A 26,785-nucleotide genomic window follows, 5' to 3' on the forward strand; every position below is an offset into this window, starting at 1 on the left:
GTTTGACAAACTTTGAGAATCTATCTACTATGACTAGAATACAGGTATTACCTTCTGACGAAGGGAGGTCAGTGATAAAGTCCACTCCTAGGTGTGACCAGGGACGGTTCGGAATCGGCAAGGGATGGAGCTTTCCAGCGGGTAGATGACGTGGGCTCTTGGATTGGGCACAGTCCTTACAGCCCTGAACATATTGCCTCACATCCCTTGCCATGTTTGGCCACCAGAATCGTTGGGATACTAGCGAGAGAGTATTGTTGATCCCTGGATGTCCAGTGCCTAGCGAGGTATGTAAGGAGTGGATCAGATCTACCCGGTGTTCAGGTGGTATGAACTGCCGATGAGGAGGGCATCCCGGCGGAGCAGGGGCTTCCGGAGTGGCAACGACTGGAGGAGCGTTCCAGGTGATCGGACAAATGGAGATGTGTTCGGGAAGAATCTTCGTTGGGAGTTCTTCATGATCGTGATGCTCGTGTAAACGAGAGAGAGCGTCTGCTCTTAGATTCTTGGGTCCTGGACGATAGGAAATGGAGAAATCAAAACGTGAGAAGAAAAGTGACCATCTGGCTTGACGTGGACATAGTCTCTTGGCCTCTTTGATGTATTGGAGGTTTTTGTGATCTGTGATCACCTGGAACGGATGTTTGGCTCCCTCCAACCAGTGACGCCACTCCTCCAAGGCTAGCTTGATTGCTAGAAGCTCCCTGTCTCCTATGCTGTAATTCTGCTCCGCCGGGCTCAACTTCCGAGAGAAATAGGCACAGGGATGCAGTCGGGGCGGTGTATCATGATGTTGAGATAATACTGCCCCGACGCCGGTGGTGGATGCGTCCACTTCCACCACGAAAGGAAGATTTGGGTCAGGATGAGTCAGGAGTGGGGCCCTTGTGAACTCCTTCTTAAGAAGGCGGAAGGCTGCGGCTGCTTCTTTGGTCCACTCCAGTCCTTTGGGTTTACCCTTGAGGAGATTAGTGAGAGGTGATGTAATCCTGCTGTAGTCCTTGATAAACCGTCTATAAAAGTTAGCAAACCCAAGAAACCTCTGGAGCTCCTTAATGGAAGTGGGTTCTGACCAGGATAGAACAGCCTCAATTTTCTTCCCATCCATACGTATACCGGTTTGGTCAATGATGTATCCCAAGAAATGAATCGACTTCTGGTGGAATGAGCATTTCTCCGCTTTGAGGTAGAGGTGATGTTCTCTCAATGTGTGTAGGACCTCCGCAACGTGTTGGCGATGTTCGGCCTCACTCCGGGAGTAAATGAGGATGTCATCTATGTACACTATTACACAGTGGTGAAGAAACTCCCGGAGGACTTCATGAATGAAGTTTTGGAATACGGAGGGGGCGTTGACCAGACCGTAAGGCATGACCTCATATTCATAGTGGCCAGTAGGGGTCACGAATGCTGTCTTCCATTGGTCCCCCTCACGTATTCTTATCAGATTATACGCGCTGCGGAGGTCCAATTTCGTGAAGACTTTAGCTTCTCGGAGCTGTTCCAAAGCGGCTGGTACCAGAGGAAGGGGATATCGGTATTTTACTGTACCGTTATTTAGGACCCTGTAGTCGATGCATGGACGCAGCCCTCCGTCCTTCTTGGCCACAAAGAAGAAGCTTGAGGCGGCTGGTGATTTTGAGTGACGTATGTACCCCTGACTCAGAGCTTCCCTTATGTAATCTTCCATTGCCTGATTCTCTGGAAGCGAGAGCGGGTAGATCCTACCTCTTGGCAACTGGGCATCTGGAACTAGGTCGATCGCGCAGTCCCATGGCCGATGCGGCGGTAGCTGGGAAGCTCTCTTGGGGCAGAAGACATCATGAAAGGAGCTGTACTCCTTAGGAATGTGGATAGACTGCTTCTCAGGAGGGCTCTCGACCGATGTTGCAAACAAAGAAATGGGGTTCCGACCTTGAAGAGGGAGATTTGGAAAACAGGCAGGTGTACATCCAGATCCCCATTTCTTTATCTCTCCTGTGCCCCAAGAGATGATGGGATCGTGCTTCACCAGCCACGGGCGCCCTAGAATGATGTCCATATTTGCACCCTCCAGAACCAGAAATTGAATCCTCTCTTGATGTAACAACCCCACTTGAAGAAGGATGTCTTCGCATTGTCGATGGATACGGGTCGAAGATCGAGTGCACTGGGTTATCGGTTGTATCTGGTATATATGCGAGGACGCCTCAGTACGGAGGTGGAGTTGACGACAGAGGGATTGGGAGATGAAGTTCCCTGCTGACCCGGAGTCGATGAGGGCTGTGACAAGGAGAGAAATAGAGGCAGTAGTTATTTGTACGGTGGTAGTAAGTGGTTTACATTGTTCAATATTCGTACTGAATACACTCACTGAAGTCCGAATGGGACGAAGGGGACACTCCATACGGGTGTGTCCACTGACACCGCAGTATAGACACAGACCCCGGGTCAGCCTCCTCTGTCGTTCCGCTGATGTCAGTCTTCCAGACTCTATTATCATGGGTTCTGGTTCTGGAGAGGCTGTTGACTCAGGCGATTGGAGGAGTGCAGACGAGGGGGTGATGGTGTCCTGTTGATAGGAACGGAGACGATCGGAACATCGGAGAGAATGTTGGATGAATCTCTCCAGACCCATTGTATCATCTAATGTGGCCAGTTGGATTCGGAGAGTGGGTTCCAAGCCGAGCCGGTACGTGGTCAACAACGATCTCTCATTCCATCCACTTGCAGCTGCTAGAGTGCGAAACCGGAGAGCATATTCCTGTGTAGATAGAGTACCTTGCTTTAGATGATACAGCTGCTCTCCAGCGGCTACTTCCCCATCAGAACGTCCAAACACCTCTTTGAAATACTCCGTGAAGGTAGTGATGGAATTCATGACCGGCCCGGCTTGGTTCCAGATCGTCTCAGCCCATTTAAGTGCAGGTCCAGAGAGTAGAGATACGATGTAGGCGATCTTCGACTTATCTGTGGGATATAGAGAAGGTTGCATTTCGAATATGAGGGAACATTGTAACAGAAAACCATTGCACTCCCCCGCTCTGCCTGAGTAGGGCGCTGGTCGGGCCATGGGACTGGAAGGAAGGGCCGAAGAAGAAACTGTGGAGGCGGAAGTGCTCGGTGCTGGTGGTGCGTTGGAAAGTGGAGCTGGTGGCTGTAGAATCCGCTTCAACTGGTCCACCAGCTCTTGAAGGTGATCGGGGGTGCTCATGTTGTCGTCGTTATGGGTCCGGGCTTCTGTTATGAAGCGGACAGGAGACAGAGGTAAGGAAACGTTAGGGTGTTTATTAAATGACAACAAGGAGCACATGAAGGATAGCCAGGAGGATCAGGAATGATGTTGGGGTCTTTTCCTCCGTGGCTGGGTAACAGGAATACACGAGGATGGACAGCACACACCAGATACAGCTGACAGAGGATGACACAGACTTGGAAGGACTGGAAGACAGGACGATTCGGGAGGACCAGGAAGACTAGGAGGAATACAAAGAGAACAGGTAAGTAAATCGTTTGTTTTAGCTGAGGATGACTACGCTGAGTGGTCGCTCAGTTGTCCGCTTTCGTCGAGACGAGCCCGGACAATGAGCGACTGGAGTGCTGTGCTTTTATCTGGTGCTCGTGAATGTGATGCAGCTGTGTGCTCATTAGAAGTCAGGTGATGGTGATCTTCGTGAGTGGGGGTCGTGAGAGCCTGACCAATCCATGACAAGTACAACTTGTGTGCATTTGCACTCAGCGGAGGTTCATGCTGCAGACCCAGGCAAAAGTAGAAATTAGTCTATCACATCTTTACATTGCTTTATCATGTAAATCACTTGTGTTTAACGCTTTTGCTGGTGTGAATGCTAGTGATATGGTTGGTGCACAATTTCAAAGCTATTATTATTAGAATTAAAATTTTTATAAAACACTATTTTAATGTTTAACTTTAAATGTTTATCATTTTCATAAACCCACAGATTCCAGATTTTTAATATTTGCATCTCAGCCACATATAGTCCAATCCTAACAAACCATACATCAATACAATCACTTACACATATGACTGGTTTTGTGGTTCAGGGTCACATATTTTAAAGTAACATTTTTCCTGTGATGGTAAAGATGAATTTTTATGCTTTACTGAATTATAATTACTTCAGTCCTCAAGTGTCACATGATCCTTCAGAAATTCTAATCAAATGTTTGTTTGGTGCTCAATAAATATTTATTATCATTAATAATGTTGAAACTTGTTGCACTGCATACACACTATATACTGTATACACACACTGCCCCAAAATCTGTAATGTGTATTGTACAAATATAAAATATTCTATATTCTATATTTGTACAATACACATTACAGATTTTGGAGCAACATTTATTTATAGTAGCTCCACAAAAGCATTGAAACCATGTTGTCAAAGCATTACTGCCATCTTTTCTATTCAGCTACCTGCTGTCACAACACTGTAGATGCACTTTCTTTACCACTGGTACGTAAACAACAAGGCAGCAGAAGTAAACAGCATCACAGAAAGTCAAGACAATAAAAGAGAATGAAGTGTAAACAGCAGTTGACTTACTGAGGCAGTGTGTGTGGGCCTGAAACAGACCTCTCTCACAGGTGGCCACACACTGCCTGCCACTGAGCAGAAACGACCCACCGCATGCTGTGCATTCAAAGTCATTCTCACAGGTGGCACATGACGGCTGGCAGGCTGGCAGAAAAACAGAAACACAAGGGTGATACGGGTTGGAGGATACAGTTTGTGACTGTAATACTAAAATAATATGCAAAAGCAGAACACAAAAACATGAAATCATGTGAGAGAGTTCAAGGCGAGACACTACAGGTAAAAAAAAACATGTCAACCTGTCAATTTTGGCTTTTTTTTTTTTGTGGCTTTTTGCAAATGCTTTAAATGCAAAGAAAGCTTCTAAAATACTCATTTTTCTTGCTCTTTATCAATTTGTGTCTGTACTGTAGATTTCAATTACAGTGCATATTTTAAAGGCCATTTTCTTATAATGATTTTCTCTCCTGCTATAAATCTCCTCTTCAGAAGCACTTAAATACACTAAATTTTACAGTTTTAGCTGTATTCTAAAGGTTTATTCAAACATGATTGCCTGATTGTATACAACCTTTTATCCTACAACAAATGTTTGTTGCCAATGTGTTCTTTTTGTTCTGTCTGTTAGCATTATAGAGAGATAAAATAAGATTCCCAAAAAACTGATTCTTTTAATGTAAAAAAATAACCTGAATTCATGCAATGTTCAGATTTCTGTGCTAGAAATGTATGCAAATTAGCCAATTATTTTTGTTTTGTTTATTAATTTCACCATTTCCATATTTCTTATTTTCATCTGCAGAATTTTGCCATAAAAAGTGACTATAAGAAATCTGTCCAACTACGCTAAAATAAATGTGCAAATGCATTTTGGCTTTGTGAAAATGCTTTAAATGGAAAGAAAGCTTCTAAAATACTCTTTTCTGTTGCTCTTTAACAATTTGATTGTGTAGATTTCAATTACAGTGCATATTTTAAAGGCCGTTGTCTCATAATTATTTTCTTCCCTGCACTGAGCTATAAATCTCCTCTTCAGAAGCTCTTAAATACACCAAACTTCACAGTTAGCTATATCTGTATTCTGAAGGTTTGTTCACACATAATTTGCCTGATTGTATACAACCTTTTAATCCACAACAAATGTTTGTTGCCAACGTTTTCTTTTTTTTCTGTCTGTTAAAAGTATGGAGAGATAAAAAAAGACTCCCCCAAAAAACTCGGACTCTTTTAATGTAAAAAACTTGAATTCATACAATGATCAGATTTCTGTGCTGGAAATGTATGCAAATTAGCCATTTGTTTTATTTTATTAATTTCACCATTTGCATATTTCTTACTTTTTAACCTTAACCACAGATCTTATTCTTTTTAACCCTATTTCATCTGCAGAATCTTGCCATAAAAAAGTGACTGTAAGAAATTTGACTAATTATACTAAGATAAATGTGCAAATGTATTTTTTTTTTCTGTCTGTTTGCATTATGGAGAGATAAAAAGAGAATCCCCCAAAAACTTTGATTTATGTCAAAGTGATAACATAATATTTTGACATTTGATAATATGTCAAAAATAAACTAATTTAAACAAGATCCTGTATTCAAGCAATGTTCAGGTTTTCAGATTTTGGACCACAATTCCTATTTTTAACACTATTCCATCTGCAGTATCTTGCTCTAAGTAACTGACTATAAGAAATTCATCCAATGATGCTGCAGCCATCTAAAATATAAGGGGGGAAATTCCAGTGTAGGATTCGGTCTGTGTTTTGACTTGTTGAAATCGCTGTGACAAACATGACTCATATGCGTGTATATGCACATCCACATATAGAGCGAGAATAAACACTCACACATATGCCAACAAAGCTATAGGATTAGCTATTTAAGGAAGTAACCCAAACACAGGGCGTTTTGAGGATTTCAAATACCATGGTGTAAAAATTAAGTGTCTGGTGGAAAAAAAAGGAATGGGGAGGATAAAGTGAATGGCAGTTCATTCAAGAAAACATGCGTGGGCTGCAGAAGTACAACCGCGAAATACATTTTAAAAAATAAAATAAAAAGTTTGTTTATATCTGCACAAAATAAGCTCTGAGAGAAAAAAGAATACTGAAGATTGCATTTGTTCATTCATAAATGGTGATGTGGCTGTGAATCAATTACAATCTGACTACGTTTACATGGACATCAGTAATCAAATTATTTGCCTTAATCTGAATAAGACACTAATATGATTAAGGTTTTTACATGAGTTGCTTTTTGAATGTTCCTTTCATGATCCCATTTTATAAGTTATTGCACATTTATCGATTAACATCAATGCGTCAGAATGCTATCCACAATTCCTCTGCTGTTTCATGTAATTTCAGGTGTTTTTTATTTTTAATTTTCAACTTTAACTGCAGTTTGGCACTTTCACTTTCATTCAGAAACATTTCACGCATGCCCCCTGTGACAAATGAGATATTTGATGCAAGTATGAACTGCTGGAAGAAAAAAACTCCACATTTTGCGGTGTTTAGCTGTGTGTGTATTGACTATTCTGTTGCAAAATTCTGTGAAAATCCTACACGATGGTAATAGGTTTTTAATAAGTCACTATTTTAAGGAGGCTATGAATCCAAAATGTTTTTGGACACATGTGCGGAAAAAAACAATTTTATATGATTGCCTTCTTTGCAGCTGTAAAACCAACAAACAACATTCACTTCTTTAGTGTCCTTATACAGAAAGTAGAATCATCATTGAGAAGACATACTGTAAACCCGGATTAGACACATAATCAACTTGTAGTAAAAAGGACAAAACAGAATTTACATGAGACCACAGGTCGACAACAATTGGACATTCTCAAAACATATGAAGAAAATTACCAGAGGTTACAGTGTTACAGATATGACAGTTGTAGTTAGACTGCAGTTTCATTTTAAACCTCTTATAAGGAGTTATGTATGCTCGATGTATAACTTTGAAATGGATAAGACGATGAGCTAAGTTGTTAGAACTTAAGATTAGGTTAGACCACACCCTGTCCCAGTCAATCGATAAGTCCAAATCTGTTAGTTCACGATTCCATATAAGTACTGTATGATAGACAGAGGCTTTGCAGTGTGATCATTAAGTTTGCTACATATTACAGAAACAGATGGTCGATCCAATCCCACATAGGATGAGAGGAAATAGGAGATGCCCAGGGAACACCACGATGGTAATAGTTTGATTGTGGCATTTATATGTCTGTACTGCACTTCAATAATGCGACTAAAATCGGCATACTCCACATGTCTTAATCCGATTTCTGTTTAATTCGATTATGACCTTAGTCGGATTATTCAAAAATCGCTGTTTACATGGTAGATTACATGGTTGATACTCTTAATCAGAGTACTGTCTTAATCGTAACAAAATCGAATTATTGGTGGCTATGTAAACATACACACTTATCAAATCTGGACATTAGCCAGTGAGCAGCTAGCACTATCAACACGCAAACTGCTAATAGTTGAATTATAATTCATGTGATAAACATAGAAGGGAAACAGTTTTCACTTTGAAGAGTTTCAGTTCAAAATGTAACAGAAGATACCATTTGCAATCTGACTTCTGTATTTAGAGGCTACACTAACATAAATAAATAAATAAATAAATAAATAAATAAATAAATAAATAAATAAATAAATGATTGAATGAATGAAGGCAACGCGGTGGCGCAGTAGGGAGTGCTGTCACCTCAAAGCAAGAAGGTTGGTGTTTCTGGGTGGAGTTTGCATGTTCTCCCCGCATTTGCGTGGGTTTCCTCCGGGTGCTCCGGTTTCCCACACAGTCCAAAGACATGTGGTACAGGTGAATTGGCTAGGCTAGATTGTCCATAGTGTATGTGTCTGAATGAGTGTGTATGGATGTTTCCCAGAGATGGGTCGCTGCGTAAAAAAACATATTCTGGATGAGTTGGTGGTTGATTCCGCTGTGGCGACCCCAGATTAATAAAGGGACTAAGCCGAAAAGAAAACGAATGAATGAATGAATTAATGATTGCATGAATGAATGTGCTAAAGGCAAAAACATTTTCATGCATTTGTCAGTTTAGAGACTTTGATCAATCACTTCATTCAGTTTAATTTTATTTATAAAGCACTTTAAAACAACACAGTTGACAAAAGTGCTGACAATAGAGAGTGAGAGTGAAGTATTTAATTGAAAATGTATTACAGTATATTGTACAAATGGACATATAAATGCAGGTTAACTATGTATATGCTTGATCGCTGTACTGTCCAATGTATACTCAACAACACTTTCTGACTTTGACTATAACGTAATAATGTGTACATTTTGTAAAGCTGCTTTGAAGTGACAATTATTGTGAAAAGTGCTATACAAATAAACCTGAATTTAATTTAATTGAACTGAATTCAATTGGCCTTTTTGGCTTTACATTAAACCTTTTTTCAGCCCAATGGAAAGAAAAAATTAAAAATACACTTTGTCAAACTTTATCTTTTACAGTATTAATTTGGGTCTGTAGATTTGAATTACAATACTTATTTTTTAGGATGTTTTTTTTTCAAAATGACTATTTCTCCTGCGTGAGCTCTTAATCTTCACTTACATAAACCACAAGTTGAACAACAATTTATTAACCAAAATGAGCAAGGGTTTCAGGAGTACACCTGCAAAATACAAAAAGAAAAATGTGTCTTTACCTGCACAAACCTTGCCCTGAGCGAAAAAGCCTTGAGGACAGGCCTGCAGACAGCGTCCGTTCATTAGCAGGGCAGAAGGGTCTCGACAGCTGGCACAGTGATCCGGTGTGCCAGCGCATGTCAGACAGTCCTCGTGGCACTTTACTTCTGCAGACACACACACACACACACATTGTAAACTCCTCTGAGGACACATCAAGCAACTGTTTACAAACACTCATTTCAACTAATTACCATCATTCACAGACTTCGCCAATCATTATCATCAGCTCTGCTCTAATGCGAAGGAATCAACTGACTCGCAGCTGTGATAATAAATCTGTGCTTTACTAAAGCATTGCAAAAAATCAAATGTCAAAAATGACTGAATTCACTTATTAAAATCAGTGATGGACTATTTATTGTGAATGCTTTGATTAATTTTGCCAATTAAGAAAAGGTTTTAAGCAATTAGAGAATACTGAATAGCTAAAAACCTGTTAAAAGGGTCACAATTTGTTTATCAAATTTAGTTTGTGTTAAAATTGTGTTAAAACAATGATTTATGGTTACATTTACGTAACAAAATTAGCATTAACATTAATACTCTTAATAAATGATATATAAAACAGTTGTGCTGTTGAATATTTCTACGTTATATTCAATTATTCATTTTCTTTTTGGCTTAGTCCCTTTATTAATCTGGGGTCGCCACAGCGGAATGAACCGCCAACTTATCCAGCATATGTTTTAAGCAACGGATGCCCTTCCGGCTGCAACCCATCACTGGGAAACATCCATACACACTCATTCACACACATACACTACGGACAATTTAGCTTACCCAATTCACCTAGCGCATGCCTTTGGACTTGTGGGGGAAACCAGAGCACCCCGAGGAAACCCACATGAACACAGGGGGAACATGCAAACTTCACACAGAAATGCCAACTGACACAGCCGAAACTCGAACCAGAGACTTTCTTGCTGTGAGGCGATTGTGCTACCCACTGTGCCACCGTGACACCCTCTGTGTATATATATATATATATATATATATATATATATATATATATATATATATATATATATATATATATATATATATATATATATATATATATATATATATATATATATATATATATATATATATATATATATAAACCTTTGGTACTTTTTTGATTAATTTTCTCTCTCTGGATACAATTTTTATATAATTATTATTGATTATTATTATATAATTTTTATATAATTTTTAAGTTAATTTTATTTTATTTTGAACAAAATGTATCAAGGTTTAGTATAAAAAACAATAAACAGCACAACTTTTTTTAGCACTAATGATAATAATAATAATGATAAAAAGTTTACACAAAATCTAAATATTTTCTCAAAAGAACATGTCTTTGAAGGATTCAATTTTTTAAACAGATCTTATGTAACATAACAAATATCATTAATTTGTTTTGCTTTTGATATATGCCTACTGTTAACATTATTTTTTCTATAATTTTTCAAAACCACTGCTTGCTTGACATGATTATAATGTCATCCATAGTCATGCAAATGAACCACTCAATCTCCCACCAAGCCATTGATACTAATAAGGCACTCATAGCATCTCCACATGGTCCAAATGAAACTCACGCCTCTAACTATAGTCCTCTTTGGCACCATTCCTTGGCACAAGAATTAATTACACAGTCTCTAATGAGCTGGTAAAGCCCTTGCTCAGAACTTTGGGCTGCAGGTGTTTGGCTCCATCCATGAGGCTTAGAAATAGGGCAGGGTAGCACACAAAAAGGTGCACTGTTGACTATCTGATGGTCATTCACAAATTCTGGACCCGAGCACAAGCCTAGATTCAAATCTGGAAGAAGAAAATGAAAGCCCTAAGTCTTTATTATTTCCTGACATCCCCCCATAAATCACTTTTAATTAAATACTTTGGTGTGCGAATCGATAACTCTTGGTGAAAAACTATCCTGCCCTCCGTTTTCCAGTCGAAGTAAGCATTTTTTACCGCTTTGACCTTTGAGACTTCCTATCGATTTGAAAAATCTACTTGTTTTGAGTGCAAATGTATTATAACACGGTCGCTAGCTAGTAAATCTTTCCGAATCGCAGCATTTCTCACAGTAGCACTGCAAGTCATTACGCCTCCGACAAAGTATCTGATAAAACAGTGATGCTGCGCTCCTTCTGTTCTGCACAACAGGCAGTCAAGTTAACAAATGGTGAAGTGGCTGTGAATGCATTCACACTGCCTTCGCCGTATTGATCAAATCTGGACATTAACCAGCTAACACACGCTATATCAACACCCTACTTACCATATGTGATTAATAATGCTTTTTATAAACATAGAAGGGAAAACAGTTTGTGTGTGTGTGTTAGGGCTGGGTAATAACGATAATAATAACTATAATAACACAAATGTATTATCATGACAACGATATACTCACCGGCCACTTTATTAGGTACAATTGCTTGTTAACGCAAATTTCTAATCAGCCAATCACATGGCAGTAACTCAATGCATTTAGGCATGTAGACATGGTAAAGGCAACAGTAACCCAAATAATCACTCGCTACAACTGAGGTATCCAGAAGAGCATCTCTGAATGCACAACATGTGTAACCTTGAGGCGGATGGGTTACAGCAGCAGAGGACTACATCGGGTGCCACTCCTCTCAGCTAAGAACAGGAAACTGAGGCTACAATTCGCACAGCCTCACCAAAATTGGACAATAGAAGATTGGAAAAACATTGTCTGGTCTGATGAGTCTCCATTTCTGCTGTGACATTCGGATGGTAGGGTCAGAATTTGGCATCAACACCATGAAAGCATAGATCTATCCTGCCTTGTATCAATGGTTCAGGCTGCTGGTGGCGGAGTAATGGTGTGGGGGATATTTTCTTGGCACACTTTGGACCCATTAGTACCAATTGAGCATTGTGTCAACACCACAGCCTACCTGAGTATTGTTGCTGACCATGTCTATCCCTTTATGACCACAGTGTACCCATCTTCTGATGGCTACTTCCAGCCGGACAACACACCATGTCAAAGCGTGAATCACTTAGACTGGTTTGTTGAACATGGCAATGAGTTCACTGTACTCAAATGGCCTCCACAGTCACCAGAGCTCAATCCAATAGAGCACCTTTGGCATGTGGTGGAACGAGATTCGCATCATGGATGTGCAGCTGACAAAATTTGCAGCAACCGTGTGATGCTAACATGTCAATATGGACCAAAATCTCTGAGGAATATTTCTAGTACCTTGTTGAATCTATGCCATGAAGGATTAAGGCAGTTCTGAAGGCAAAAGGGGGTCCAATTTGGTACTAGTAAGGTGTACGTAATAGAGTGGCCAGCGAGTGTACAACAATATAGTACATTTTCTATAAATTCAATCAATTAACAGTGTGTGTATATATATATATATATATATATATATATATATATATATATATATATATATATATATATATATATATATATATATATATATATATATATATATATATATATATATATATATATATATATATATATATATATATATATATTGATCACATGACTATTTCTTTTTTTTTTACAATTTAAAGAATTATCAAGTCATTCATTTGTGATAAATTCACTTTATTTAAAATTAGCAAAAGTTTAATTCTGAAATGTTTAATTGTTGAAATAGAAAATAAATAGTAATGAAATATAAAACAATTTTCAAAAACCAATGATTGCACATCTGGCGTAAAAAAACTGCTATAAAATGTCAGATTACAATAATAATTCACTTTTCCACCAAGCTGTAGTTTACATTTCTGCGAAAAAAAATGTAAGTTTGCATAAAAAATCTAAATAATGAAAAAATATTACCATAACCAATGTATTGGTATATTTCAACATCACAAAATAAACGATAGAGTATAATATGAAACAATAGACTTTTTATTTTGTCCATACAATATATTTTGTCATTTTGCACAGCCCTAGTGTGTGTGTGTGTGTGTGTGTGTGTGTGTTTGTGACACACATTTATCAGGAAACAAAGTTGTATGGGAATAACACAGATATTACAAGGAAAAGGTGACTTATGAGGACATTTCCCATGCCCACATCAAAAGGCTTATAAATCAAACAAAATTTGCTTTTTTTCTTTCTTTTTTTTTGACAAAGTAAATATTAACAAGCTTTCCTGTAAGGGATAGGAGAAGGGTTGTTGTAGGGTGATAGAAAATACAGTACAGTATAAAACAGTATAAAAACCTTTATGCCAATGGAATGTCCCCACCATTCATACAAACCTGTGTGTATGTGCTTGTGTTTTGTTTTTAATTCTTGTCCAAAGCTTATGAGACAATATACTATTTGACTGCTGTATTTAGAGGCCACATTATCATAATCTCATAAGCATAAACAGAGAGACGCCAAGCGGTCAACCCACGCACTTATAGATGCCCAATTTCCCTCGTCGCTTCATATAAACAAACTGTTTATCTATATAAGCAGGCAAAATGTAAACATAAACAATTTTTCTTTTCTAAGAGAAAGAGAGTAAGATATATGTTTCTTTGCAGAGCCTCTCTTGAAGTCGCTGGGGAAATTTAGTAGATACAGCAGATCTGAGTCTCATGGGTGCTGCAGAGCTAAAGAACCGTGTTATCTAACCAGAACATAATCTAATACTATAACTCTCAGCTCTCTTCCACTGAGATCAACTGGGTTTTGTCTTTATGGTGAAGGAATTGTTCCTCAGAGGCTGATAAAGAAAGATTTTCAGGGAAATACATTTTTTAAACGATTTAAAAATGGGGTAGAGTAATTTAATAATCCTTTACATCTTTTACAAAAGCATCTGCTAAATAACTTAATGTCTTTTGATGTAAATGAATTAGTCTTCCTTGTGGAAATTTTAAGTATTATTTCATTGTGACAGATTTTACTGGAGCAAATTCACCAAAATTCACCAATTCTTCAGTATTTTGAAGAATTTTGAAAACTGGCAGGCATTACATTTATGTTTACATTTAATCATTTAGCAAAAGCTTATATCCAAAGTGACTTACAATTGAGGATATAAGAAGCACTTCAAATCATCAAAGTTTCAGAATATTAATAAATGACATTTCTAACATTTTATTTTATTTTATTAATAATTAAATTAAATTAAATTAAATTAAATTAAATTAAATTAAATTAAATTAAATTAAATTAAATTAAATTAAATTAAATTAAATTAAATTAAATTAAATTAAATTAAATTTAATTTAAAATTTTGGTAACTATGGATGTCAATGACTAATTGTTACCAAAATTATTTAAAACAATTATTTTTGTTCAGCAAAGAAACTCATAAAGCATTTTAGAACTGACTGAGGTTGAGTAAATGGGAGTAAATTTATATTCTGGAATGAACTATACCTTTAAAGTTTCCCAAGGTGAATGTGTACCTTGGCTCTAGGGGTCAAACATCAAAAAATAAGGTCAAGAATCTTGGTGTGATTCTGGAGTCAGATCTGAGTTTCAGTAGTCATGTCAAAGCAGTAACTAAATCAGCATACTATCATCTCAAAAACATTGCAAGAATGAGATGCTTTGTTTCCAGTGAAGACTTGTTCATGCTTTTATCACCAGCAGGGTGGATAACTGTAACGGCCTCCTCACTGGCCTTCCCAAAAAGACAGTCAGTCAGTTGCAGCTCATCCAGAACACTGCTGCCAGGATTCTGACCAGAACCAGAAAATCAGAGCACATCACACCTGTCCTCAGGTCTTTACACTGGCTTCCAGTTACGTTCAGAATAGATTTTAAAGTATTACTTGTCTATAAATCACCATGGCCTAGAACCTCAATACATTACAGATATACTCACTAAATTCAAACCTAACAGATCACTCAGATCATTGGTATCAAGTAAATAAGAAATTCCAAGTTCAGTTAAAGCAGGGTGAATCCGCCTACTACACCCCCTGCTGCTGGAATCAGCTTCCAGAAAGGGTCAGACGTGCTCCAACATAAGGCACATTCAAATCAAGACTGAAAACACATCTGTTTAGCTGTGTCTTTACTGAATGAGCACTGTGCTACGTCTGACAGAATGCACTAGTATGTCTTTTCTGTTTCATTCTTTTATAACCTGTTGTAACACATTTTAATCTGCTTTTATCTGTTTTTAATCATTTTTGATTATGTGTCATTTTTATTTTCTTGTATTCCTATTTTTTATTACTGTTTATGTAAAGCACATTGAATTACCATTGTGTAAGAAATGTGCTATATAAATAAACTTGCCTTGCCTTGCCTAAATATGGTATCTTTTTACATCATTGCTGGCACAAACATCTATGCAGGTCTTCTCACCTGGATTGCAGTCGGGACAGCACTGCTCCCGGTGAGGTATAGTTAGTGTTCCCAGTGGACAGGTGGGACAGGAGTGCTGGTAGCAGGTCATGTGACCCTCTTGACACTGGCACTCACGACACGACCCTTCTCTGACAATCTCTAGGTTCTGAAAGCAGAGACGAAAGACACAAACACACAATTTATCTTAGACAAAAATCTGATTTAACAGAGTCTATTGATCTTGAAAACCATGTTTATGTTTACTTACAGTGAGACGTCTAAAACTCTTGATGGCTTTCTGCCCCTAAATGGACAAAGACAGTCAGACTGATTGATTGCGGTATTGATTTTGCATGGCGCTCTTCATCACTATCAAAAGCACTAAAGTTCAAATGTTATTGATATATTTAATCAACAAAAACACATTTAATTAATCAAAAGGGACTTTAATATTGTTTTATATTTTATTTTTAAAAATAATTGTATACAGTATATTTGATATAAAATCTCTCTCTCTCTCTCGCTCTCTCTCTCGCTCTCTCTCTCTCTCTCTATATATATATATATATATATATATATATATATATATATATATATATATATAAATTTATATAGGCATCCTACCAGTGATAATATACAGCCACACGAGTGACTGCTACGAGTGATATTGTGATATTTGTTTACAAAATTAATGCTTTTATTGATTGATTGATTCAGAAAATGCCATTTGTTATTGATGAGAATAATAAATGTCATATCAGGGTTAACTTTTGATAACTTCTAAAGTAAATTTCACACCTAATTTGTTGTTATTTTGTGTATATTTTGTATTTCAGATTTGGAAGAAATATAAAGTAAATCCAGAAAAGCAGAATGTATAAGTGGTCTCTCTGTTTTTTTTTTTTTTTTTTTTTTTGGTTTTCATAGCTGCATATATAATGTTATTTAGGAAAATGAAAGAAGAAAACGAAAAAGCTTCATACCTTTTGGTCTGGCTGTGAATATGTACAGGAACTGGTTGTCGTCTTACACTCTGGGCAGCACTTTCCAGGCAAATGGACCAGTTTTTCTCCCTGGCACAAGGTGCGAAATTTGAGCTCATTTTAATTTCAGCATGTAAACAGCCCCAGGGGAATGATTAGCTGTCTGACACAGAGCCACAAATCTCTAATTACATCACATTTCCAATTGTACCTCAGAGGTTCTTTATAGGGGGCTGTTATCAATAGTCATTTACATTCATGAGAGAATCTTTGGTTTCTGTGTAACAATTGCCAACGTCATGGTGGTCTTACATGCAGATCAGCAGATGTCAGTGAAATATGGAACTACAGATGGGAAAGACGGTTTGATCAATGTTTTCGAAATGACATAGAAGCATCTGTTATGCTTCGCTGTTGTTTAATCAGACATTCTATTACTTTGAATTCAGTGAACATCAGCTGTCATTTAATTAATGCAGGGCCTTCACATTAATACTCTGCAAAAAAAGTTTAACCAAAAAAGCTGCTTTAAACTAAAGTTAAAAATGAAGTATTTAAGAGTCAACTAAATACACCAGTTCGCATTAAAAAAACATATTTCAAAAGTTCACACTTAGATATTGCTTTATAATATTAGCAGGTTTGGCATGCTGTCCCAGGAGAGAACCCTAAGCTCGGAGATAATTGAGCCCAGGGCTCCCGCATGGTCAATGAGCATGTAAGGGGGTACGAGATCAGGTAGTTCTCGAGAGCTCCCCTGTAAAGTAAAGAAAGGGGGTGAATGGGGGATTCCTCAAAAAACGAAGATAAGGGAATAAGGCTGATTGGCTTACTAATGATTATGGATGGGAGACCAGCCGTGATCAATCATATGACCTGCTCCTTTACTTAAGGATATATTTCACCCAACAATTAACCTTCTTTCATTATTTACTTTTCATAACTGTACCTAAAAGTACCTTTTTATTTACTGTTCCTAAAAGTCCATGTAACCGATATTGTTATGCATCAAAATTAAACATATTTAATTTAGGCTTTTATTTATTTAATATTTTTGTTTTTCAAAGATGATCGAATGGCTTACAGGTTTTGAATGACATAAGGGTAATTTATAGCAAAATGTTGCTACACTGTTAAGAGAAAAAATAGCTCCATATAATTGCACTTCTGCATTTGCTGCATAAAACATATGCTGGTTAAGTTGGCAGTTCATTCCGCTGTGGTGACCCCTGATTAATAAAGGGACTAAGCCAAAACGAAAATGATTGAATGAATGATTGCACTTCTATGGTGTTTATAATAGATTTATGCACCAGAAATTTTTGTTTAGTTTGAGTTAAGTTTGCATTGTTAAATGATTTGCTTGTTTTATGTTTGTTTTAAATGTTTTATTTAATACATATTTGAAATAAAGTCTAAAATATAAAAAGTCTAATTTGATTTATTTTCCAGAATCTATACCTATATCTGAAAAAAATGGCAATTTTTGCAATATTTTGGCATGTATGACATACAGTTGAGGTCAGAATTATTAGCCCCCCTGAATTATTAGCCCCCCTGTTTATATTTTTTTCATTATGTTCTGTTTAACGGAGAGAAAATTTAATACAATAGTTTTATTAACTAATTTCTAATAACTGATTTATTTTATCTTTGCCGTTATGACATTAAATAATATTTTACTAGATTTTTTTAGACATTTCTATACAGCTTAATCTTCAGGCCCAAGGTGTTTTTATATGCATTTTTATTTCTCTTGGCTATTTGAGATTATTAGAACCTAATTAGAATAAAAACCTAAGTATCATCTTTTGATACGATGTACTTTTAGAGAAAAAAGGTGTCCATATATGTGGACTCGTGGTCCGAATTTACATAAAACACTTTTTCCTGAATTTTATGTAATGCATATTTAACATAGAATTTTTTTTTAACTTGCTTTGACTATCAGAGAGTAAAAACTGTTTTTCCCCCCATTTTGGACAGTTAAAAATAGTGTTTGGGACATTTCATATGCTGCAAAACAGTTGCAGGATGACACTGTATGTTTGTATAAAATATAAAACATTCAAAGTATTTTAAATAGCCACTTAAGAACAAAAATGTGCTATACACGTATGTGGACACTCAAGCCCTAGGAGGTTATAGTGACATTTAAAGGCTTAACTAGGTTTATTAGGTTTACTAGGCAGGTTAGGGTAATTAGGCAAGTTATTGTATAACGATGGTTTGTTCTGTAGACTATTGAAAAAATATAGCTTAAAGGGGCTAATAATTTTGACCTTAAAATGGTTTTTAAAAAATTTCAATCTGCTTTTATTCTAGCCACAATAAAACAAATAAGACTTTCTCCAGAAGAAAAAACTATTATCAGACATACTGTGAACATTTCTATTAGTCAAACATCTTGGAAAGAACCTGCTGTCAATGTGAATCTAGTCCTGACATTGGTCTGTTGGCTTTCTTACTTCCAGTAATGTAAAATATGAAAACATTGTCTGTAAAAGCAGTACATGGAACAAAGAAACCATAAATATGGAGTAAGGATGAAATCTGTACAGTAGATAATGTAGTCCAGTTGGGTCATCTTTAGTGGTAACTGATGTTATTTGATCTATCCTTAAACTTTCATCGGCTAAACATGTAATAGTGTGCATCAGTTTTCATAAAGCTATGCATTAAGAGTAATGCAACAGTTATTTACCATTTTGAGTGCTTGTATCAGTTGATAGTTACATCATGTTATTAAATGAATACTCAGTTATTTCAAATGTAATGTTTAAGTTGCATTTTGAAATGGGATCAATTTAATGTTTAATTGTATTCTATTGAAAAGATGACTTTAGTTCAATGAACACAGTATCTTTGACTTATGTATATTGTATCCAAGCATTTGAAAAAAGAGGTAAGAGTTTTGCAAAAAATGTGCCATTCTGGCAATGGTTGTGAATTTTGTGTCGAGAGTTTTGAAAAATAACACCAGGGTTCTGAAATTTGTGGCAAAACAATTGCATAAAACTGTAATACATACAATAATACATATACATGTTCATTTGTTTTTTAAAAATCTAAATATTAAAAACTTTCAAGGATTTAAGATTATGATGACCATTAAATGTGTCATAACAGTCTTGTGAAAAGGGTCCGGTGACTTTTATCATTTAATATCACTGACTTAATAAAATGAATCAGGGATTTTGTTGTTGAAATACAGTAGCAGATGCTGTATAGGGAGCACAAAGGGCCAAACCCTGCATTTTTGTTCAAAGCGTTTTTTTTTTTTTTGTTTGTTTTTCTTCTTTTGAGAGGTGATCTAAATATCCGTGGCATGAAACAAATGGAAAGTTGACAGGTCTGTAGTGCATTTCGAAAGATATTCGGCCCTCCAGGTCTCTGCACTATTAATGTGACTGAAACCCATGAATAAACTTATGAACTTCTACCATGACCCCAGAGATGTTCTCAAAAACTCTTTCAAGTCAGAGTTTCCTCTCTAAAAAATAACCTTTACAGTAACTGTCCTGGATTCAGGCCAGAAATACAATTAATAAGTGATAAATCTCCGCCACAGTGCCCAACCCTTCAAAGGTCCTTATGATTAATTGAGAAGCAGTGAATATATTGATTGGATAAAGTTATAACTCATAACTGGGACAAATGACTACAGAGATCAAGATTTCAGACTGGCCTGGTATATTTTGCCCTATTAATTGTCAACATATTTTTTTAATGGTGGTATATGGGGCATCTAACAGCTGAGCTTGAAAATTATGTCTTTTAATGAATAGATCAGTGTGCGTTCCTGCTGAAGGCTCTGCATTGAAATGTGCTCTCTATAAGGTGTGTACACATACCCGTGGGCACTCTGATCTGGAGCACTCGACCCGTTGGCACAGCACCTGACCCCGTTCACACATGCAGAACTCACAGCCTGTGCCGTTCCACATATCACCATGGTAACGAACAATGCCCTCATAGAGGCAGCTGCCTTTAGATGTGGCACAGTCTTCACAGCACTGGCTGGCTCTCTTGACCTTCGTCTGACCCTGAGGAGAACACATCATATCATCATTTCATAAAACGTTATAAATATGATATATTAAAAGAAATAAAATAAAATAAAATAAAATAAAATAAAATAAAATAAAATAAAATAAAATAAAATAAAATAAAATTTAATTTAATTTAATTTAATTTAATTTAATTTAATTTAATTTAATTTAATTTAATTTAATTTAATTTAATTTAATTTAATTTTAATTAAATGTTACAGCTGTTATGCACATCAATGCACATCAAATTAGTTTGAATTGTGCCTCGATTTAAAAATACAAATGAAAAGGTCAGATTTAAATGACAATATTGAGTTTATTGGATATTTTAATCAAGCGTAATCTATATAAAAGTATCCCTTTTATTCTATTTTTCAGGTTACAATTTTGTTTCGGAGGTCCCCTACAATTGTCTACATGCATTAAAGGTTATTTTTTTTATTATTATTTTTTTTTCATAAACAATTTTTTCTCCAAAAACTACTAACCATGCATAATATTTAATTTCTTAAGAACTGCAAACATGTACATCCATATTTCTCACATATTATTGTAGCACAGTTTGTGCTGAATATAAAAAAATACATGTAGCTCAATCCTATGTCATAAGTATCTGAAATAAGCACAAATGTTAGGGCATGTCAAAATCTTAGAGGGCCCCAAATCACAGCAGACTCCAGAGGGTTAAAGCAGAAAATAGTAATCTACACCCATAAGAATATTCATGTTTTGATTTTTTCTTTTTAGTTTACATTCATTTGGAAAACAAAAACACAAATGCTTTGTCTCCAAGTCTTCCTCAGTGTGTAGAGCAATACAATCCCTTCACCCTCTTTTCAAATTATTATTTATGTTTCTTCATTAATTAGTCAATTCTCAATCAAATCATTTAATTCATTCAATATCTTTTCGGCTTAGTCCCTTTATTAATCAGAGGTCGCCACAGCGGAATGAACCGCCAACTTATCCAGCACGTTTCACACAGAGGATGCCATTCCAGCTGCAACCCATCGCTGGGAAACAACCATACACTTTCATTCACACACATACACTACGGCTGATTTTGCTTATTCGGTTCACCTATAGCGCATGTCTCTGAACTGTGGGGGAATCCAGAGCACCTGGAGAAAACCCACACAAACACAGGAATGCAAACTCCACACAGAAATGCTAACTGACCCAGCCGGGGCTTGATCCAGCGACCTTCTTGCTGTGAGGCGATCGTGCTACCCACTGTTCCACCGTTACACCCGTCTCAATCAAATCATCAATCATAATATATATGTCTCACATCACCTTATGCCTCAAAAAAAGTATTAAACATTGTGTTAGATTTTTTTTTCAAAACCCACTCTTCTCTGATTGGTCAGATTGCCCAGTCTATTGTGACTGGTTTAAAACTTGCAGAGTTTTAGTTAATCAGCATTAACAAATTGTATGACCAACAGGGTCAGAAACTTACAAGTGTTTATGACAAAAAAATAGCATTAAAATAAACAAAAATAGCAAACAAATTTAAGATAGGGGGAAAATATGCCTGATCAGTTAAGTAAATAAGTAAAACATAAAAACTAATTGGCTTGAGTCCCGGCTGGGCCAGTTGGCATTTCTGTGTGGAGTTTGCATGTTCTCCTCGTGTTTGCGAAGGTTTCCTCCTGGTGCTCCGGTTTCCCCCTCAGTTCAAAGACATGCGCTAAAGGTAAAGTGAATAAACTAAATTGTCCATAGTGCATGTGTGTGTGAATGAGTGTGTATGGATGTTTCCCAGTACTGGGTTGCAGCCGGAAGGGCATCTGCTTTGTAAAACATATGTTAGATAAGTTGGCGGTTCATTCTGCTGTGGCGACCCTTGATGAATAAAGGGACTAAGCCAAAAAGAAAATGGATGAATGAATAAAAACTAATGAAAACTTTATTTGTGGCATCACATTTAAATCTACGCATGTTGCATTTCTTACAGAGCTGAGAATAATAACCAATCACACATCTTTCTGTTAAGCTTATGAACACAATGGCCAATTAAAAGCAATTAGTTAGATTAACCACTGAAGTACTAAAGGGCTCGTCCCTTTTTTTAGGAACACAACCAGCAGGCTAAAAGAAGAAAACTTACGTTTAAAGTTTTAAATCTGTGCAACTGCTATGTGAAAACTGCTTAGTGAAAGTTGTCAACTTCTAGCTTATAGATGGATTCTACCTAATAGTCGTGAACTAAAAGCCATTAAATTCTCATTTTGATTTTATGGGGCAATTTCACGCTCTTTGAGGATTCATACTTATTAAGGTATAAGATATAAAAATGAAGTGTCTGTTTCTGCTGAGTATTGTTCTAAAGCACAGTTACATAAGACTATAAATTTCACATGAAAGCAAAAGACTGAGATGGAAAACACCCCAGAGCACCAGACAAAATATTAAATATATGGTGCAAACAATCTTGGATGGTGAAATCCTGCCACTTTTCAGGCTAAAGAAGCATGAAAATCAAAGTGAGATTGCATTAAACCGTGAAAGACATGTCAGTTTTTTTTCATCATCTTCTCAGGACTGTTGCTGGTCAAGTGACTCTCTTTGATATGAAGTGTTATAATGTAATGGATTTCTGCTGACCTTATCGCAATGGAGAGGAGGACACTTCTCATTTTGACAGCGAGAATGACCACGATCACACACACAGGTGGTACAGCTGCTCCTCTGCCACTGCTCGCCATGCTTAAACACAAATACAGACGGTTTCATGAATTCAGTGACATTGGGGAATATGTACACAAATAGCTTGTGTGTTTCCAAATGAACCATATTTCTGGAATACAAGTAAATGTTTTCGTATCACCTAGAACAGGTTGTGACTTATAATACAAAGAGATTTATTTGCAATTATGCAATCAAAATGTGCAATGTGTGAACACAGTGCAGAATGAGAGACACAAGAGAAGTTATATCGCATATTTCCCCTTTTTAAGCCCTTTTCATGCACGGTATTAAGTTAGGCTGATTGGATCACAAGCAGACGAGCGAGACAAGCTCCTGTTTAGAGCCAGTGTTTAAATCTGACTTTTTTATGCTGACTTATTTAAGGAGAGTGTCTATAGACAAGTGTTTGTATTGGCTTTTTCTGATCTAATATTGCAAAAGAAGCTCAAACAATTAACTTATGAATGCTAAATTGAAACCTGCACTGCCACAAAAATGTTGTGTGCTGTGTATATGTATGTATGCATATGCATAACATATACAGTATGTACAGACGTGGACAAATTGTTGGCACCCTTCAATTTTGTCCAGGCCAGTCACATTAGTTTTCCTTTTCAATGCTTCTGTTGAAACATTGAAAGCAATATCTGATTTTCATTTGTTAATTTTCAGTTATTTTTGATTAATCATTTTTTTTCAGCTTCAAGTTATTACAGTGACCACTGTAGTTTTTCTTCATTGAAAGTAGTTTAAATACTGCCTAACTGCACTACCTGACAAATGTCTTGTCATTGATCCCAGTTGTAAGAGCAACAAATAATAACTTGACTTCTAGTTGATCATCTGGAAAAGTGGCAGAAGGTAGATTTTTTCAATGAATCATGTGTTGAACTGCATCCCAATCATCACAAAGACTGCAGAAGACCTATTGGAAGCCGCATGGAGCCAAGATTTTCACAGAAATCAGTCAAGTTTGGTGAAGGAAAAATCATGGTTTGGGGTTACATTCAGCATGGGGGCGTGTGAATGAACTGCAGAGTGGATGGCAACATTAACAGCCTGAGGTATCAAGACATTTGTGCTGCCCATTACATTACAAAGCACAGGAGAGGGCAAATTCTTCAGCAGGACAGCGCTCCTTCTCATGCATCAGCCTCTACATCAAAGTTCCTGAAAGCGAAGGAGGTCAAAGTGCTCCAGGATTGGCCAGCCCAGTCACCAGAGGTGAACATTTTAGAGCATGTCTGGGGTAAGATGAAGGAGGCATTGAAGATGAATTCAAAGAATCTTGAGGAACTCTGGGAGTCCTGCAAGAACGCTTTCTTTGCCATTCCAGATGACTTTATTAATAAGTTATTTGAATCATTGCAGAGATGTATGGATGCAGTCCTCTTTGCTTATGAGAGTCATACACAATATTAATTTTTTTTCCACTGCAGCATGACTTTATATTCTATACTGTACATTATTTCTGTTGAGTGACAAGACTTTTGTCCAAGCAAAGTCAGACCTTACTGTTCTAATAAAATAATTAAAATCAAGGCATGATCATATTTTATTGTGGTAAAATAAGCATAATCTAGAGGTCTTTGACTTTCATATAAGCCACTCATGATACCAAATGATCAACTAGAAATCAAGTTATTATTTGTTATTCCTTGGATATGTGTAAGTACTTTTGTCAGGTAGTATATGCAGTATGTGCATGTCTGTGATGTTTAGGAATCAGGCTAGTAAGCAGAAAGAAGAATTCCAAAACACATGAGAATTTACACTATGAAGTCAATCCAGCATTTTCATTTACCTCTGAAAGTGGTTTCAGACTCAGTTTACACCTCCATTTAGCATCATCCACTCGGATTGATCAGATTGGTAAAAACATCAAAATAGCAGGTGTAAATACAGTATCAGTTTCACTTTAAAGCTTAACTTTAGTAATAAATGTATATAGTGACTGCCGCTATTATTTATTTTCATATTTTTTAAATTCCTTTTTACTTTTTTTTTGAGTAAAGGGAACTATAATTCTTGTTAATAATATTTGTAAAAATGTAGTGTATACACCAGTGTGACTTCAATGACCTTATTGCAATTTTGGCATGGTTTGACAACATATAGAGCTGTCCCAGAAAATACATATTGTAAAACGACAAAATTAGCTACACCACTGACGTCTCTGTGCAGTTTTGAAAATTCAGATGGCATCTCAAAGCTGTTCAAAGCTTTAGCAGAAGAACACATTACAGCACATAATTAATTTAACATAAATGACAAATTCAGATGGCGCTGTAGAGAACGAGACAAGTACTAGAAGGAGATGAAAAGACTGGTGAATGTTCTCCTCTCAAAATCCTTGCATTGCTTTCACACAATTCACAATGATCAAAAGAGCTGGATTCTGCTGAGTGGGACGTGATTGCTCAAACGCGCCAAAAGAGAAACAGCCTGAAATGACATGCTGATGAGAGATTATGGGGACGTCGTTCTGTGTATCTAAAGGGAGGTGCTGGTATAGCAGAGATGTTACAACATCATCTGGACTAAGGGGATCAAATAGAATAATTTAAAAAATAATCACTAAAAACATTGATATGAATCAACCATTATTTTAATAGAAGTGTTTATTGGCTCTGGTGCTTGGCAACAACCAATTACAGAGGACATTTATGTGTGTGCACTTGAGAAGGGTCTGAATGCAAAAGCAGGTGCAGATGCATGCGGATGTTTTGATAATAAATGTTTAACTCTAGAAGGAGTCTGGAGCACTTAAGAACACCCAATTAAGATTACAACAGTCCATTTTCAGTGCAGTGCAGTATTTGTGGCAGGCAAAATGGTGTATTTATTAGTTATTTGTTTATTTCAACAAATATAGTTGGGAATAAGAACTACAGTGCCATTGCGTGACTTCAATATTCGCCTCATTTCGCCAAAAGACACTCCCACCTAAACAAAGCTGGACACAACCACTTTTCTTACTTTTTTCAAACTAAAAGTGAGAAAACACCCAACTGAGACAGGGGGGTTTCACACCTAACCCTGCCCCTAATCCTACCCCTCACAGTGGCGTCACTAGCTCCATTGAGTGCATTGTTTCTGAGATTGCATGTCTGAGGCCTGTTTACACTAATATCTTTTTTATGTTTTAGTAGTAAACCGATCCACGTCTACACTGGTGTTACATCAAGTGTTTCTGAACAGCTCTCCATCCACATTACACTGCGGAAAAAGCACATCACGTGACCACACACACACTCTGGCATGCGCTGAAGCGTATGCGGAAGTCTGAGCTCCAGGCAGTCAGCGAGTGTTTTGAGCACAAAACCCCAGGTGAGAGCTGTGCACATCAGACAGTTCATCAATAATCTACTGCTGGATCTCATCTTATTATAATTGTCAAACATGATATTTAATTCATCTTGTCTCTAACAACATATTCCCCAAGTTTGGTCTTTTGAATCTATTACGTGTTCTCAGG

At 36.8% G+C, this 26,785-nt stretch overlaps 1 protein-coding gene across 2 annotated transcripts in view; it reads right to left on the minus strand.

Moving 5' to 3' along the window:
- fras1 (Fraser extracellular matrix complex subunit 1) overlaps positions 1-26,785 on the minus strand; it is a 252,169-nt gene that overhangs the window by 147,965 nt on the left and 77,419 nt on the right. For both annotated transcript variants that reach the window (XM_056458293.1, XM_056458292.1), the window contains exons 8-14: positions 23,224-23,325; positions 20,416-20,607; positions 16,562-16,651; positions 15,847-15,882; positions 15,597-15,744; positions 9,244-9,390; positions 4,551-4,685 (exon numbers count right to left, since the gene is read on the minus strand). In XM_056458293.1, coding sequence (XP_056314268.1) covers positions 4,551-4,685; positions 9,244-9,390; positions 15,597-15,744; positions 15,847-15,882; positions 16,562-16,651; positions 20,416-20,607; positions 23,224-23,325 — 850 coding nt within the window. The remainder of the gene's footprint in view (positions 1-4,550; positions 4,686-9,243; positions 9,391-15,596; positions 15,745-15,846; positions 15,883-16,561; positions 16,652-20,415; positions 20,608-23,223; positions 23,326-26,785) is intronic.

The sequence above is a fragment of the Danio aesculapii genome, chromosome 5, assembly GCF_903798145.1.
Source record: "Danio aesculapii chromosome 5, fDanAes4.1, whole genome shotgun sequence".
In the NCBI taxonomy this organism is placed as follows: Eukaryota; Metazoa; Chordata; class Actinopteri; order Cypriniformes; family Danionidae; genus Danio; species Danio aesculapii.